At 47.1% G+C, this 16,537-nt stretch overlaps 1 protein-coding gene across 2 annotated transcripts in view; it reads left to right on the forward strand.

The window, feature by feature from the left end:
- The window catches only part of LOC140428497 (disks large-associated protein 4-like), a 730,056-nt gene that overhangs the window by 486,411 nt on the left and 227,108 nt on the right, over positions 1-16,537 (forward strand). For both annotated transcript variants that reach the window (XM_072515044.1, XM_072515045.1), the window contains exon 5: positions 15,011-15,158. In XM_072515044.1, the coding sequence (XP_072371145.1) occupies positions 15,011-15,158 (148 nt within the window). The remainder of the gene's footprint in view (positions 1-15,010; positions 15,159-16,537) is intronic.

Consider the following 16,537-nt stretch of genomic DNA (forward strand, 5'->3'; position numbering starts at 1 on the left):
TTGGTGCATGATATTATTCAATAAAGTTATTTATTTTTAAAAATAATTTTATTCAAACAAAATTTTCATTATTACAAAAATAACCCCACTACAGCACAACCTATTCAAACTGAGTTTTATACCCAGACTAGACCCCCCCTCACAAAAAAGACCCTCAGAGACTCATCAACCCCCACCCCGCTCTTTTCGCCCTTGATGTGCCATCAATTAAGACGGAAAACGCAGAGTGAATTAACTATGGCTTTAATTGACTTACAACAGAGCTGGCAGCGTGCCCCAGAATGAGGCAGTGTGAGAGGCCGTCAGCTTATATATCCAGGCCCTAGGGGGAGGAGCCACGGGCAGAGCCAAAACCGTATAACATGTAATATAGTGGCAATACTGTACAACACGTAATACTGTGGCAGTACAATACAACACAGTGGTTTCACCACATTCACCCCCTGTTTAAAAAAAAGTCCGGCTGGGGTGAAGTGAACAAGTTGCGTAAGTGATTGAGTCTGACGTCGGCTTTGATTGTCCGTCGTGACCGCCTCAGTTCTGGCTGTGGTGTGGGTATCGAAGTCGGCTGAAGCGTTGAGGCCTGCGAGTCCAGGAGCAAGACAGCTTCTGTGTTCTCAGGTGGGTGGGCAGCAACGGGGGAAGGGGGTGTAGGGTCGGGTTGAGTAGTAGTGGAGAGGGGAGGAATAGAGTCGGGAGCACCGGTGACAGTCGCTGGGGAACCTGCGGGTGCCAAATCCCGAAGGGAGACTGTGTCCTCCCGCCCGTCACGGTGAGCCACGTAGGCGTACTAGGGATTCGCATGGATGAGAAGGACCCTCTCTACCAGAGAATCCGACTTATGAGTCCTCACATGTCGTCAGAGGAGGACGGGCCCTGGAACCATCAGCCAGGTCGGGAGCGAGACCCCTGAGGTGGACCTTCTGGTGAAGGCAAACATCCTCTCGTGGGGGGTCACATTAGTAGCGGTGCAAAGAAGCGACCGGATGGATTGGAGTGCATTGGGAAGGACCTCCTGCCAGCGGGAGACCAGGAGACCTCTAGACCATAGGGCAAGAAGGAGGGCCTTCCAGACCGTCACGTTCTCCCTCTCCACCTGTCCGTTCCCCCGGGGATTGTAGCTGGTAGTCCTGCTTGAGGCGATGCCCTTGCTAAGCAGGAACTGACGCGGCTCATCACTCATGAAGGAGGAACCCCGATCACTATGGATGTAAGTGGGGAAACCGAACAAGGCGAAGACACTGCTCAGGGCCTTGATGACTGTGGCAGAGGTCATGTCTGGGCATGGGATGGCGAAAGGGAAACGTGAGTACTCGTCAAGGATGTTGAGGAAGTACACGTTATGGTCAGTGGAGGGGAGGGGCCCTTTGAAATCAATGCTGAGGCGTTCATAGGGTGTGAGGCCTTTATCAGGCGCGCTCTGTCTGGCCGATAGAAGTGTGGTTTGCACTCCGCGCAGACCTGGCAGTCCCTGGTCATGGTCCTGACCTCCTCGATGGAGTAAGGCAGGTTGCGGGCCTTGATATAATGGAAAAGCTGGGTGACCCCCGGGTGACGGAGGTCATCGTGGAGGGCCCGCAGTCGGTCTACTTGTGTGCTGGCACAAGTACCGCGGGAAAAGGCATCTGGGGGCTCATTGAGCTTCCCAGGACGATACTGGATATCATAGTTGTAGGTGGAGAGTTCGATCCTCCACCTCAACATCTTACCGTTCTTGATCTTGCCCCGCTGTGTGTCACTGAACATGAAGGCAACCTACTGTTGGTCAGTGAGGAGAGTGAATCGCCTGCCGGCCAGGTATTGCCTCCAATATGGCACAGCTTCGACAATGGCTTGGGCTTCCTTTTCGACGGAGGAGTGCCGAATTTTGGAGGCCTGGTTGAGGGTAGCGGCTGTCATAATATACACCAGTATATCATGGTGCAGATACACACACACTGATGGACACACAGCGGGACCAATCAACACACACAACACCGCAGCCAATCACCAGTTAGAGCACACTCACTATAAAGACAGGGGGCATCAGAGTTCCCGCTCATTCGGGATGCAGCCTCCTAGAAGGACAGAGCTTACAGCTTACAGCACAGATCTTCACCATGTGCTGAGTGCATAGACTGGTTAGGACAGGCATAGGTCTTTAGTTTAATCTAACATCATGTTAACCCACAGTGAAAGTATGTTCAACAGTTTCTAACTTAATAAAATAGTGTTGCACTATTTTAAATGTTGGTGGCCTGTATGTGTTCCACGGATCCAGAGCACCCAATACATCAGCGGCCAGGGCAAAGTCAGACGCATCGCACTCTACCTGGAACGGGATAGATTCGTCCACAGCGCGCATTGCGGCTTTGGCAATATTCACCTTGATGCAGTCGTAGACCAGGCGAGCCTCAGCCGTCAGGGGAAAAACTGTGGATTTGATGAGTGGGCGGGCCTTGTCCGCATAATTGGGGACCCATTGGGCACAGTACGAAAAGAACCCCAGGCATCTCTTCAGGGCCTTGGGGCAATGGGGGAGGGGGAGTTGCAGGAGGGGGCGCATGCGGTCGGGGTTGGGCCCTAGGACTCCATTTTCCATGACGTAGCCAAGGATGGCTAGTCGGGTTGTGCGGAAAATGCATTTCTCCTTATTATATGTCAGATTAAGGAGCTGGGCAGCGTGGAGGAATTTCTTGAGGTTACCGTCGTGGTCCTGCTGATCATGGCCGCAGATGTTGACGTTATCTAGATATGGTAATGTGGCCCGCAGCCCGTACTGGTCAACCATTCGGTCCATCGCTCGCTGGAAGACCGAGACCCCATTGGTAACGCCGAAGGGAACCCGGAGAAAGTGGTAGAGGCGGCCTCCTGCCTCAAAGGCAGTGTACTGGCGGTCCTCCGGGCGGATAGGGAGCTGGTGGTACGTGGACTTCAGCTCCACGGTGGAGAAGACCCGGTACTACGCAATCTGATTGACCATGTCAGATAGGCGGGGAAGGGGGTACGCATCGAGCAGCGTGTACCGGTTGATGGTCTGACTGTAGTCGATGACCATCCGATGCTTCTCCCCAGTCTTGACGACCACCACTTGAGCTCTCCAGGGGCTGTTACTGGCCTCTATGATCCCTTCCCGCAGGAGCCGCTAAACCTCCGACCTGATGAAGGTCATGTCCAAAGCACTGTATAGTCTGTTCTTAGTGGCGACGGGCTTACAGTCTGAGGTGAGGTTGGCGAAGAGCAAGGGAGGGGCGACCTTAAGGGTCGAGAGGCTACAGACAGTGAGTGGGGGTAGGGGTCCATCGAACTTCAGGGTGATACCCTGGAGGTTACACTGGCAGTCGAGACCCAGAAGAACTTCCGCGCAGAGGTGTGGGAGGACGTAGACCCCAAAAGTTTTGAAATCTACGCCCCGTACCGTGAGAGTCACGACACAATACCCACGGATTTGCACGGTATGTGACCCAGAGGCCAGGCAGATTCTCTGGTCTGCGGGTAAAACGGGAAGGGAGTAGCGCCATACTGTGTCTGGGTGTATGAAGCTGTCTCTGCTCCCGGAGTCAAAAAGGCAGTCCGTCTCGTGGCCATTGATCCCGACCGCCATCATAGATTTTGCGAGGTGACGAGGCCGAGACTGGTCGAGGGTGATGGAGGCGGCCACAGGACGGCGGGCTGGCTTCGGACGGCGGGCGGGCTTCAGACAGCGGGCCGGTCGAGAGTAGCAGAGGCCAGCTGACGGACGGGCAAGCCAGGGTCCGGGAGGCGGCGGTGGACTTTGAAAATGGCGTCGGAGATGCGGCGGTGGACTTCAGAAATGGAGTCAGAGATGGCGGTGCCCACGACATCCACGAGGGTTCCGCGTGGTCAGAGGCATAGGCACCCATGTTACGGAAGGCCACCTCCAGCGATTCAGCAAGCTGCACCGTTTCCCGGAGATCGAGTGTCTTCCTCTCTAGCAGGTGCTGGCGAACGCAGTGTGAGTCAATGCCGGCAACATAGGCGTCCTGGATCAGAAGTTCGGTGTGCTTAGTAGCCGACACCGCCTCGCAGTTGCAGGCCCCGCCGAGCACCGGCAAAACATGCAGAAAGTCTGCCAGCGACTCTCCAGGGCGCTGACGCCGCGTGGCAAGGAGGTGCCTGGCGAACAGTCCGTTAACCCGTTTCACATACCATCCTTTCAAGAGATTAATGGCTTTATCAAACGAAGCCGCGTCCCGGAAGATGAGAAAAATTTGCGTGCTCACCCGGGAGATGAGGACTCGCAGCTTGTGCTCCTCGGTGACGGCGACGGCGGCAGAATTGATGAAAGATTCTCGACAGCGTAGCCAGTGTGCGAAGGTGACATCGGTGTCAGCTGATTGGGCGTCTATCTGCAGGAGGTCCGGTTTGAGGCCCGGATCCATGTTAAACAGTTCTTTAATTTAATGTAAGTCAATTAAATTGATATAAGAACATAAGAACTAGGAGCAGGAGTAGGCCATCTGGCCCCTCGAGCCTGCTCCACCATTCAATGAGATCATGGCTGATCTTTTGTGGACTCAGCTCCACTTTCCGGCCCGAACACCATAACCCTTAATCCCTTTATTCTTCAAAAAACTATCTATCTTTATCTTAAAAACATTTAATGAAGGAGCCTCAACTGCTTCACTGGGCAAGGAATTCCATAGATTCACAACCCTTTGGGTGAAGAAGTTCCTCCTAAACTCAGTCCTAAATCTACTTCCCCTTATTTTGAGGCTATGCCCCCTAGTTCTGCTTTCACCCGCCAGTGAAAACAACCTGCCCGCATCTATCCTATCTATTCCCTTCACAATTTTACATGTTTCTATAAGATCCCCCCTCATCCTTCTAAATTCCAACGAGTACAGTCCCAGTCTACTCAACCTCTCCTCGTAATCCAACCCCTTCAGCTCTGGGATTAACCTAGTGAACCTCCCCTACACACGCTCCAGCGCCAGTACGTCCTTTCTCAGGTAAGGAGACCAAAACTGAACACAATACTCCAGATGTGGCCTCACTAACAACTTATACAATTGCAGCATAACCTCCCTAGTCTTAAACTCCATCCCTCTAGCAATGAAGGCCAACATTCCATTTGTCTTCTTAATCACCTGTTGCACCTGTAAACCAACTTTTTGCGACTCATGCACTAGCACACCCAGGTCTCTCTGCACAGCAGCATGTTTTAATATTTTATCATTTAAATAATAATCCCTTTTGCTGTTATTCCTACCAAAATGGATAACCTCACATTTGTCAACATTGTACTCCATCTGCCAGACCCTAGCCCATTCACTTAACCTATCCAAATCCCTCTGCAGACTTCCTGTATCCTCTGCAATTTTGCTTTACCACTCATCTTAGTGTCGTCTGCAAACCTGGACACATTGCCCTTGGTCCCCAACTCCAAATCATCTATGTAAATTGTGAACAATTGTGGGCCCAACACTGATCCCTGAGGGACACCACTAGCTACTGATTGCCAACCAGAGAAACACCCATTAATCCCCACTCTTTGCTTTCTATTAATTAACCAATCCTCTATCCATGCTACTACTTTACCCTTAATGCCATGGATCTTTATCTTATGCAGCAACCTTTTGTGTGGCACCTTGTCAAAGGCTTTCTGGAAATCCAGATATACCACATCCATTGGCCCCCCGTTAACTAGCGCACTGGTAATGTCCTGAAAATATTCCACTAAATTAGTTAGGCATGACCTGCCCTTTATGAACCCATGCTGCGCCTGCCCAATTGAAGAATTTCCATCCAGATGCCTCTCTATTTCTTCCTTGATGATAGATTCCAGCATCTTCCCTATTACCGAAGTTAAGCTCACTGGCCTATAATAACCCGCTTTCTGCCTACCTCCTTTTTTAAACAGTGGTGTCACGTTTGCTCATTTTCAATCCGCCGGGACCACTCCAGAGTAGTGAATTTTGGTAAATTATCACTAGTGCATTTGCAATTTCCCTAGCCATCTCTTTTAGCACTCTGGGATGCATTCCATCAGGTCCAGGAGACTTGTCTACCTTTAGCCCCATTAGCTTGCCCATCACTACCTCCTTGGTGATAACAATCCTCTCAAGGTCCTCACCTGTCATAGCCTCATTTCCATCAGTCACTGGCATGTTATTTGTGTCTCCCACTGTGAAGACCGACCCAAAAAACCTGTTCAGTTCGTCAGCCATTTCCTCATCTCCCATTATTAAATCTCCCTTCTCATCCTTTAAAGGACCAATATTTACCTTAGCCACTCTTTTTTTTGTTTTATATATTTGTAGAAACTTTTACTATCTGTTTTTATATTCTGAGCAAGTTTACTCTCATAATCTATCTTACTCTTCTTTATAGCTTTTTTAGTAGCTTTCTGTTGCCCCCTAAAGATTTCCCAGTCCTCTAGTCTCCCACTAATCTTTGCCACTTTGTATGTTTTTCCCTTCAATTTGATACTCTCCCTTATTTCCTTAGATAGCCACGGTCGATTTTCCCTCTTTCTACTGTCCTTCCTTTTTGTTGGTATAAACCTTTGCTGAGCACTGTGAAAAATCGCTTGGAAGGTTCTCCACTGTTCCCCAACTATTTCACCATAAAGTCTTTGCTCCCAGTCTACCTTAGCTAGTTCTTCTCTCATCCCATTGTAATCTCCTTTGTTTAAGTACAAAACACTAGTGCTTGATTTTACCTTCTCACCCTCCATCTGTATTTTAAATTCCACCATATTGTGATTTCTCCTTCCGAGAGGATCCCTAACTATGAGATCATTAATCAATCCTGCCTCATTACACAGGACCAGATCTAGGACCGCTTGTTCCCTCGTAGGTTCCATTACATACTGTTCTTGGAAACTATCGCGGATACATTCTATAAACTCCTCCTCAAGGCTGCCTTGACCGACCTGGTTAAACCAATCGACATGTAGATTAAAATCCCCCATGGTAACTGCTGTACCATTTCAACATGCATCAGTTATTTCTTTGTTTATTGCCTGCCCCATCATAATGTTACTATTTGGTGGCCTATGGACTACTCCTATCAGTGACTTTTTCGCCTCACTATTCCTGATTTCCACCCAAATGGATTCAACCTTATCCTCCATAGCACCGATGTCATCCCTTACTATTGCCCGGATTTCATCCTTAAATAACAGAGCTACACCACCTCCCTTACCATCCACTCTGTCCTTCCGAATAGTTTGATACCCTCGGATATTTAACTCCCAGTCGTGACCATCCTTTAACCATGTTTCAGTAATGGCCACTAAATCATAGTCATTCGCGATGATTTGCGCCATCAACTCATTTACCTTATTCCGAATACTACGAGCATTCAGGTAAAGTACACTTATGTTGGCTTTTATACCTCTGTTTTCAATCTTAACACCTCGATCAGTAGCCTCTCCAAAGTTATATTTCCTCTTAACTTTTCTCCAAATTTACCTTGTCGTTGAACCCATATCTTCATGTAACAACCTGCCGCGTCGTTTACCATTTATATTTTTACTTCCCGTTTTATTCCTTTTAGTATTACTGGGCCTGGTCACTGAGCTCCCCTCAGTCACTGTACCTTGTACTGTTGCCCTTTTTGATTTTTGACTATGGCTTCTCTGCCTTACACTTTCCCCCTTACTGCCTTTTGTTTCTGTCCCTGTTTTACTACCTTCTGACTTCCTACATCGGTTCCCATCCCCCCTGCCACATTAGTTTAAACCCTCCCCAACAGCTCTAGCAAACACCCCACTAGGACATCGGTTCCAGTCCTGCCCAGGTGCAGACCGTCCGGTTTGTACTGGTCCCACCTCCCCAGAACCGGTTCCAATGCCCCAGGAATTTGAATCCCTCCCTCTTGCACCATCTCTTGAGCCATGCATTCATCCTATCTATCATGACATTCCTACTCTGACTAGCTCGTGGCACTGGTAGCAATCCTGAGATTACTACCTTTGAGGTCCTACTTTTTAGTTTAACTCCTAACTCCCTGAATTCAGCTTGTAGGACCTCGTCCCGTTTTTTACCTATATCGTTGGTGCCTATGTGCACCACGACTGCTGGCTGTTCACCCTCCCCCCCCCCCCCCCCCCCCGAATGTCCTGCAGCCGCTCCGAGACATCCATGACCCTTGCACCAGGTAGGCAACATTCCATCCTGGAGTCTCGATTGCATCCGCAGACCTGCCTGTCTATTCCCCTTACGATTGAGTCCCCTATCACTATAGCCCTGCCATTCTTCTTCCTGCCATGCTGCGCAGCAGAGCCAGCCACGGTGCCATGAACCTGGCTGCTGCTGCCTTCCCCTGGTGAGCCATCTCCCTCAACAGTATCCAAAGCAGTATATCTGTTTTGCAGGGAGATGACTGCCTTCCTACTCTTGCTCTGTCTTTTGGTCACCCATTTTCTATCTCCCTCAGTAACTTTCACCTGCGGTGTGACCAACTCACTAAACGTGGTATCCTCGACATCCTCAGCTTCACAGATGCTCCAAAGTGAGTCCATCCGCAGCTCCAGAGCCGTCAAGTGGTCTAGCAGAAGCTGAAACTGGACACACTTCTTCCATGTGAAGGAGCCAGGGGCAGTGGACGTGTACCTGAGCTCCCCCATCGCACACGAGGAGCGTGACACGGGTCTGGGATCTCCTGCCATGTCTTAAACCTTAGGTTAACTTATACAACTACAATGCCAAAAAATGAAAGATAAAATAAACAAATAAATTTGACAATGAAAAGAAAAACTACTTCCCAGTCACTTACCAGGGTTAAAAAGCACCTCCTCCCCACCCAGCTTCGAATTCCCAAACTCACTCTTTGCTGTCTCACTCTGGCTGTGTCTTCTCTGGTTCACTGGGAGAACTCACTGGGAGTGAGTCACAAGTTGCTCTTTTAAATTGGCCTGAGTTGACTCCCCCCAACCTGCTTTTAGATCAAAGTAGATTAAGGTGACTGACACTTAACTGCCAACCAGTTATGTGAGTGGGTGGGGCAGCCCTTGTTAACCTTCCTGCACAATTCTAGATATGCTATCAATTCTTGATATGCCATCAATTAAGACGGAAAACGCAGAGTGAATTAACTATGGCTTTAATTGACTTACAACAGAGCTGGCAGCGTGCCCCAGAATGCGGCAGTATGAGAGGTCGGCAGCCCTCCCAGGGTCTCCCAGGCCCTAGGGGGAGGAGCCACGGGCAGAGCCAAAACCGTACAACATGTAATATAGTGGCAATACTGTACAACACGTAATACTGTGACAGCACAATACAACACAGTGGTTTCACCACAGCCCTAACAAATTACAGTAACCAGCTCCCGGAAAAAGGCAATACTTGATCTTCTCAAGGTACAGAAATTCTATTAGATCCCCTAACCAGGCCGAAGCCTCAGGTGGCACCGGAAACCTCCACGCGAGCAAGACTCGCCTTCGGGCTATTAGCAAAGCGAAGGCTAAGACATCTGCCTGCGTCTCTGCCTGCAGCACCGGCGACACTCCAAAAATGGCCATGAACGGGCACGGCTCCAGCTCAACACCCAGAATCCCTGATATTGTTTCAAAAAATGTATCCTTGACTCCATTAATAAAGATTATTATTATTATTACTCACTTGGCCAGCAGATATATATTTTTTTTAATTCCCCTGTCCCTTTCAACACTTCTATCATCACTTCCATTCTTCACCAACCACCTACTTCCAAAGTTTATAACAGCCAGCTCAAAGGTTTTGTGTTTTGATGTTATGGGTAATCTGTTTACCATATTTTCATGTGATGTTTATTTTGTATTGGCATTTTGTTTGAGGTTGAACTGAAGCTCATTTCTAGTAAAGTTTATGTTGTCATAAACCCTTATATTCCAGTTCAATGAGGGATCATTTGTCGGTTTCCCATTTCACGCAGGATATCTGGCCTTCACTTACTTGCAAATCTAATCTGTAATTTTACAGCAATAATGATTGACTCATCTAAATCTAAGAGTTCCTGCAATTTAATTTCCTTCCCTGAAAACTAATTGCACTTGTTTCAACATGACTGTTGTCTGGTTCAGGCTTACGACCCTACCTGCTTTATTACACAATGTAAACTCTCACTTTCATTTCGGATTTGTGACGTTATTCCTCCGCCTCACACATTTTATCCATTACCTAGATACTTACAGAGCTTTACAAATTATTTCAAAAGCGCAGAACATTTCCATTAATCATGAGAGATTTAATTTCCCACAGAAGTAAAACATTAAGTTAATGAATGTAAAGTAAACTAGGATAGCTAAACCCATGATAGAATGCATTCTTCATGAGTACTGACTTGTGGAATCCAATCCCAGAGGTCATGTTCTGGGTTTCCCTTCATCCATTGTCCATTGGCCTAATTTGCAAGGCTGTTCTTAGGAGTAATCCTCTCACATCCATGAAGCACTGCTATGGGATCTGTTGACTTCCCTAAACATAACATTTGGCAGATCCATCCTCTCTGTGTGTGTTAAAGAGCTGCTACAAGGCAATCCTCCAGCTGAATCTCCTTCGTCCTTTCTACTCTTATCTGAATGGACAATGCTGAACAAAGAAGAAACATGAACCAAGTGAAAACCCCCAAAATCATTCTCCATCTACCACACTCACTCTTGTTCATCCCAATAGACCAGTGATTCCCAAACTTTAACATCCCATGAACCCCTCCCATGAAAATGCCATACCTTGCGAATTCCCTCCTAAAACTAAATATTTTCCAGGGAGTTTCTCCTTATATGAGTATAAACGATAAAAACAGTAACCTTGGAAATAAAAAAATCATTTTTGTGACACATTATTGCACACTATTAATAATTACATTATTTATTACATTATTAAATGTATTACATTATGAAAACAGCTGCGCTCTTCCACGATTTCACTTTCATAACCCATATAGTTTTGACTACGCCTAAAATTGTCATTAAATCGGAAGTTGAAACATATTGTTGGTTGCACTGTTGAGAAACGAGCAGTATTGTACCTTTAAGTATGTGCCCAATCCTGCTGGGTACCACTCTGCCACAAGAAGTGAGAAGGGGAGAAACCTGTCTGCCAGGTGTCCAGGCTGTTGACCACTTCCAAAAACACAGGGACACGATTATGTTAATATGCAAAGAGAATATTGACTCTGCCGGCTTGCAAATTTGAGGCAGTGCACGTCCTGGGAGATTTTCAGTTCTTAAATAAAGAAGCAGTATGCAGCAGGATTATTTCTGCAGCAAAGTACAATGACTGAAGGATAACTACCTGACACAAATTATATGCGATTTTCTACCGGCGAGAGAATCAGCACCCTACCATTCCGATGTACAGACATCTTCCCCCAGTTGCTCAATGATGCATCGAGGAACTGGGGGAGGATTCAGAGAAGGGAACCCAGAGAAGAGGTAAGCGCGCTGGGCCACAGAACCATGATCGAGGGTCTGAACTGGGGAAAACTTCAAACTCAGACGAGATTGGGAGGGGAAGGGTCTTGGGCCACAGAGGCAGTGTCTTTCTGTGACTCAGGGCCCTTCTCCTCCCCACTCCATCTCTAAATCCTGAAGTCTTCCTTCAGGATTTAGACAAGAAATCGAGAAGGGCCAATGGCCAGGGCCACAGGAGTCCGGGCTCTGGTCATTTGGTGGACACGAAACTGACAGCTGTCCTTTTCCCTGTAAGTTTGGCACACAAACACTTCTGCTTCCGCCAATACTGGATTTTATTCCACAAATCCCCTGAAACATTTTGCGAACCCCAAAACCACAGTTTGGGAACCATGACAATAGACGGAAATAGGAATTTCTGTCAAAATCAAGATTCAAACTTATTTGAAATACTGCAGTAAAGATTAAAACACTGTGAGCCTGTACACTGGGGCGAGGGGAGGGGAGATGTAACTAAGGGCTATAGTGGCAAATGGACAAATTTAGAAAAGCTGTCCAATACACATTTTGTCTAGTTTTCCAATTCATTAACTTCATGGAAAGGAAAATTGAATGAGGCACCATTTTAAAATTGTTGATAAATGTTAAAATTGCCCCCTGCTGCCATCATTTTAGGGGGTGCATGAGCAATGAATCGCCTTTCAACAATATTACTCCTGACATCATGTCAGATATGTAGATCTTTGTCTTTGGACTCCTCAAGACCAATGGAACAAGTGATAGACTCTCATGCTTTGTGGGAATCTTTGTGCAAATCTCCATCCTAATTACAGTGTTCAGATTATACAGTGTGGTCAATGGGCAGCATATTCCACTTTGCAATAATTGAACTAGGCAGCCAGTTCGTGAACAAATCAACTTGAAGTGCGCTTGAAGTGCCAAGAGTTTGTTCCACAACAGCTATAGTCTGATTGTGGTGCAAACACAATTTTTAAATTTGTCCAGTTAAAACCTGGGAACTTTTTTCATGTAATCCATGAGTGGAATTTTCTCATTTTTTAGCAATATGTCAACTCAGCAGGAAATATCGGTCGAAGGTCACCAGCTGCACTGCCAGCCTTTTCTGCCATATCTTGTGACATCTGTATGAGCCCTCGCTGCCAGCATCCTTTGTTCCCAAGAAATCGAAGGGCACCCTGAAAAAATGGTAAAACTCATCACCCCGCGGACACGCAGAGCCGCTGTTACCTCCCCCACTGTCCCCCCCCCCCCACCCGCCAGCACTGCCGGGCAGTGCCCGTGGGCAGTGCCAGGGTACCTCCCAGACATGACCCTCTTCCTCCCCGGGGGCTGTCCTTATCTGGGCACCCCCAGTGGGTGCTGTACCGCCAGTTCCCCATTTTTATAAACCTGTTTAAACCCCGTGACGTGAAGTCACGTCGCCGGGTAGGGACTTTCCTACATGGGGTATGTTACAGCAGGGAGGCCTACAAATTATATTGAAACGTATGTAAATGAAGGTTCCCATCATTGCGTCACTGATTTGGGGGCTGGGACAATCGAACGGGGAACCCCGCCCTCAATTCTCCATCTGCTTGACAAAAAAAGAGGTGGTAAATCCGCTCCTGTATGTGTCCCTTTGGGCATAAATAATGCTTTTATGCATTTTAGTGCTTTACATGTGAACCCATTGATTGTAACACAACAGCATCATCATTTCATTATTATCTGTATGATACACAAAAAAAGTTCAAATGCCCAAAATTCACAATAATAACGGGCTCGAATTTACTACGCACGTGGCCCCACACCCCACGGGAAATTTAGTGGCGACCGTGCCCACAATTCCACTGGCTGCTTTGCACCAATTTAATGCAGTGGAGTAGCGGTCATTGCAGCAAGACGAGAAATCCACCCCTACCCCGGGGAGAAACCCCACCTTACAAAGCTGCAAGCAATCAGAAAAATCAGCAGCTCTGTAGTACAAGCAGCGCCAGGCAGGAATGGTGGCCACCCTGAAACTAGCCAGTCCCAATGAAGAGGAGCTTGGACTCAAACATAAGTCTGACTTATCGCCAGGCTCTTGCAAGGGAGATGAGGGGCATGGGGAGCCTCGCTGGAGGGGGCCGAGGATGAGGATAAAGGGGGGAGGGGATTTAATCTTACCGTCTGGTCGCAAGAATGAATCCGAAAGAATCACTCGACAATCGGGTCAATTCCCAGTCGTCGGTTTATTGAAGTTACACCAGTGGGAAGAGAGTCTCGGGGTGATCCAAATACTCCTCCACCAAACAAGGAAATTCATCAATATTTAGACCTTGTCAAAGAGTTACTCAGCCCATCCCGGCCGGACATAATGCAATCATAATGATTATAGATTACATCAATTGACCTTTTCGGATCAATGAAATTGATTACTGGACATCAGGGGACTGCATGATTGGCTCATGAACAACTAGGAAGGGTTACTCATGGTCTTGTGCCATCTTCCAGACCACCTTATGTGCCTTCCTTGGGTCTCACGCATACGTAGCTCCCTTATCTTAACCTTGATCAGGTTGGCATCCTCATCAGCATTCCACAAGAACATCTACCTGAGGGGAACCATTCTGCTGATTGTGCCTATGTGTGTATCTGTGTGAGGCAGCCCATATAAGGAATGTGGTCAAGCCGGGTTAGCGAGATTCCTATGTTCCCTGATGGCATACAAACTGTTAGCTATGAAATATTTACAATTTTATACAGAAATACATGTGAGTTACATAATATTTATCACAGGTGCCTCTGCCCTGGGAAACTCACTTCAACAGCGTGCCTCCAATGGGCCCAAGGACCCAAAAAGGAGGTCCTACCTGCCACTGGCCCAGTAACAGCCTGCGCAGCTCAAGCTGCAGGCTACTTGTGTGGCATGGACCTCCCCATTGATAAAAGACCGATGGGCAGGATGAAGATTTTAAGTAGCCATTAATTGACCACTTAAGGTCATTGATAGGCCAAAGGGCAGGATGGTCACCCACTGTATTTTATGAGCCTCCCCCCATCCCCTGCCTTCAAACCCTGCCAGCGGGGGCGTGTAAAATCAGTTTCGTTCAAAATGAGATGTACCAACAGGCAATTGGTGTTTGTTTCTGTAGCTATACTGCATTTTACAAAAACATTAATTTCAGTTTTGAAGCATTTTTTGCTCCCACGATTTTGTGAAGCGGGATGTGCTGTATGTTGCTTGAATTAGAATTTAAACATATGTTGCTAATGTTTGGGTGTTGAGTTAATTGTACAACCTGAATATATACAAAATGACATAAACTGCACCTTCTGTGTGATCCTATGCATTCTAAATGCATCTGTTAGAAATCAACATTTTGCAGTACTAAGTTGCCTAAAAGAAGCAATTTAAAAATTGTTTTTTGTTAAGTTCCAATGACAAACATACACTTAAACTCTATTGCTATAGATTAAAATGAAGAGGAGTAGGAAAGGATAAAGTTACGAGAAATACCAACACAGAACGGTGGGTTCACTGGTCTGTTTCTGTATTTCCTAAGCTGCTGTACATTCTATGTAATGCTTAAAATATTTCATTCTTAAAAAAAGATTTTAAAATGTGAATCAGCAGACTGAATTCAAAGATGTTTAGTTAATAATCTTCAAATATTTCATATTGTACAGCCACAGCTACCTTGCATCAGTGAGTGAATCCATCCACAGGAGTCTTGATTGCCTGGATACCATGGAACTGAACTCACCCAGCTTTCATGGATGGAATGAGGACTACATGGGAAGCTCAGATACCCTCAAGTCCAACCCTATTAACCAGGTGTGTATAATTTTCATCTTTTGACATAAACAATGCCCTTTTGAAGCTGTCGTCAAATATCTTAAAACAAACAGAACCACAATCCCTCCATTAATGAGGAGCTGTGGCAACTGGGTATACCATCTACAAAATGCACTGCAACAACTCCACAAGATTCCTCCAGCAGCACCTTCCTAATCCACAAACACTACCATCTAGAAGGACAAGAGCAGCAGATACCTGGGAACACCACCACCTGGAGATTGCCCTTCAAAGTCACTCATCATCCTGACTTGGGAAATATATTGCCTATTCCTTCAAAGAGCAAAGAAAAGTACAGCACAGGAAAAGGCCGTTTCGGGCCCTCCAAGCCTTGCCGACCATGCTGTCCTAACCTAAATCTTCTACACTTCCGGGCCCGTAACCCTCTATTCCCATCCAATTCATGTATTTGTCAAGATGCCCCTTAAATGTCACTAACGTACCTACTTCCATCACCACCTCCGGCAGCGAGTTCTAGGCGCATACTACTGCTCTGTGTAAAAAACTTCCCTCACACATCTCCTCTAAACTTTGTCCCTCCCACCTTAAACCTATGCGCCCTAGTAATTGACTCTTCCACCATGGGAAAAAGCTTCTGGCAATCCACTCTGTCTATGCCCCTCATAATTTTGTAGATTTCTATCAGTTCGCCCCTCAACCTCCATCTTTCCAGTGAGAACAAACCGCGTTTATCCATCCTCTCCTCATAGCTAATGCCTTCATACCAGGCAACATCCTGGTAAACCGCTTCTGTACCCTCACACAAAGCCTCCACATCCTTCTGGTAGCGTGGCGACCAGAATTGAACACCATATTCACTCTGTCAAAATCCTGGAACTCCCTCCCTAACAGCACCATGGGTATACCTACACCTCAGATGAGTATATTAGATGGGTACAGCTGCTGTATAGGGCCCCGATGGCGAGCGTGGTCACAATGGACGGGGGTCTGCGTATTTTCGGCTCCATATGAGGGACGAGGCAGGGATGTCCTCTGTCTCCATTATTGTTTGCACTGGCGATTGAGCCCCTGGCAATAGCATTGAGGGGTTCCAGGAAGTGGAGGGGAGTACTCAGGGGAGGAGAGGAACACCGGGGTATCTCTTTACGCGGACGATTTATTGGTGTATGTGGCAGACCCGGCAGAGGGGATGCCAGAGATAATGCGGATACTTGGGGAGTTTGGAGAATTTTCAGGATATAAGCTGAACATGGGGAAAAGTGAGCTGTTTGTGGTGCATCCAGGGGAGCAGAGCAGAGAAATAGAGGACTTACCGTTGAGGAAGGTAACAAGGGACTTTTGCTACTTGGGAATCCAGATAGCCAAGAATTGGGGTACATTGCATTAGGTTAAGCTTA

The sequence above is a fragment of the Scyliorhinus torazame genome, chromosome 8 (assembly GCF_047496885.1).
Source record: "Scyliorhinus torazame isolate Kashiwa2021f chromosome 8, sScyTor2.1, whole genome shotgun sequence".
Lineage (NCBI taxonomy): Eukaryota > Metazoa > Chordata > Chondrichthyes > Carcharhiniformes > Scyliorhinidae > Scyliorhinus > Scyliorhinus torazame.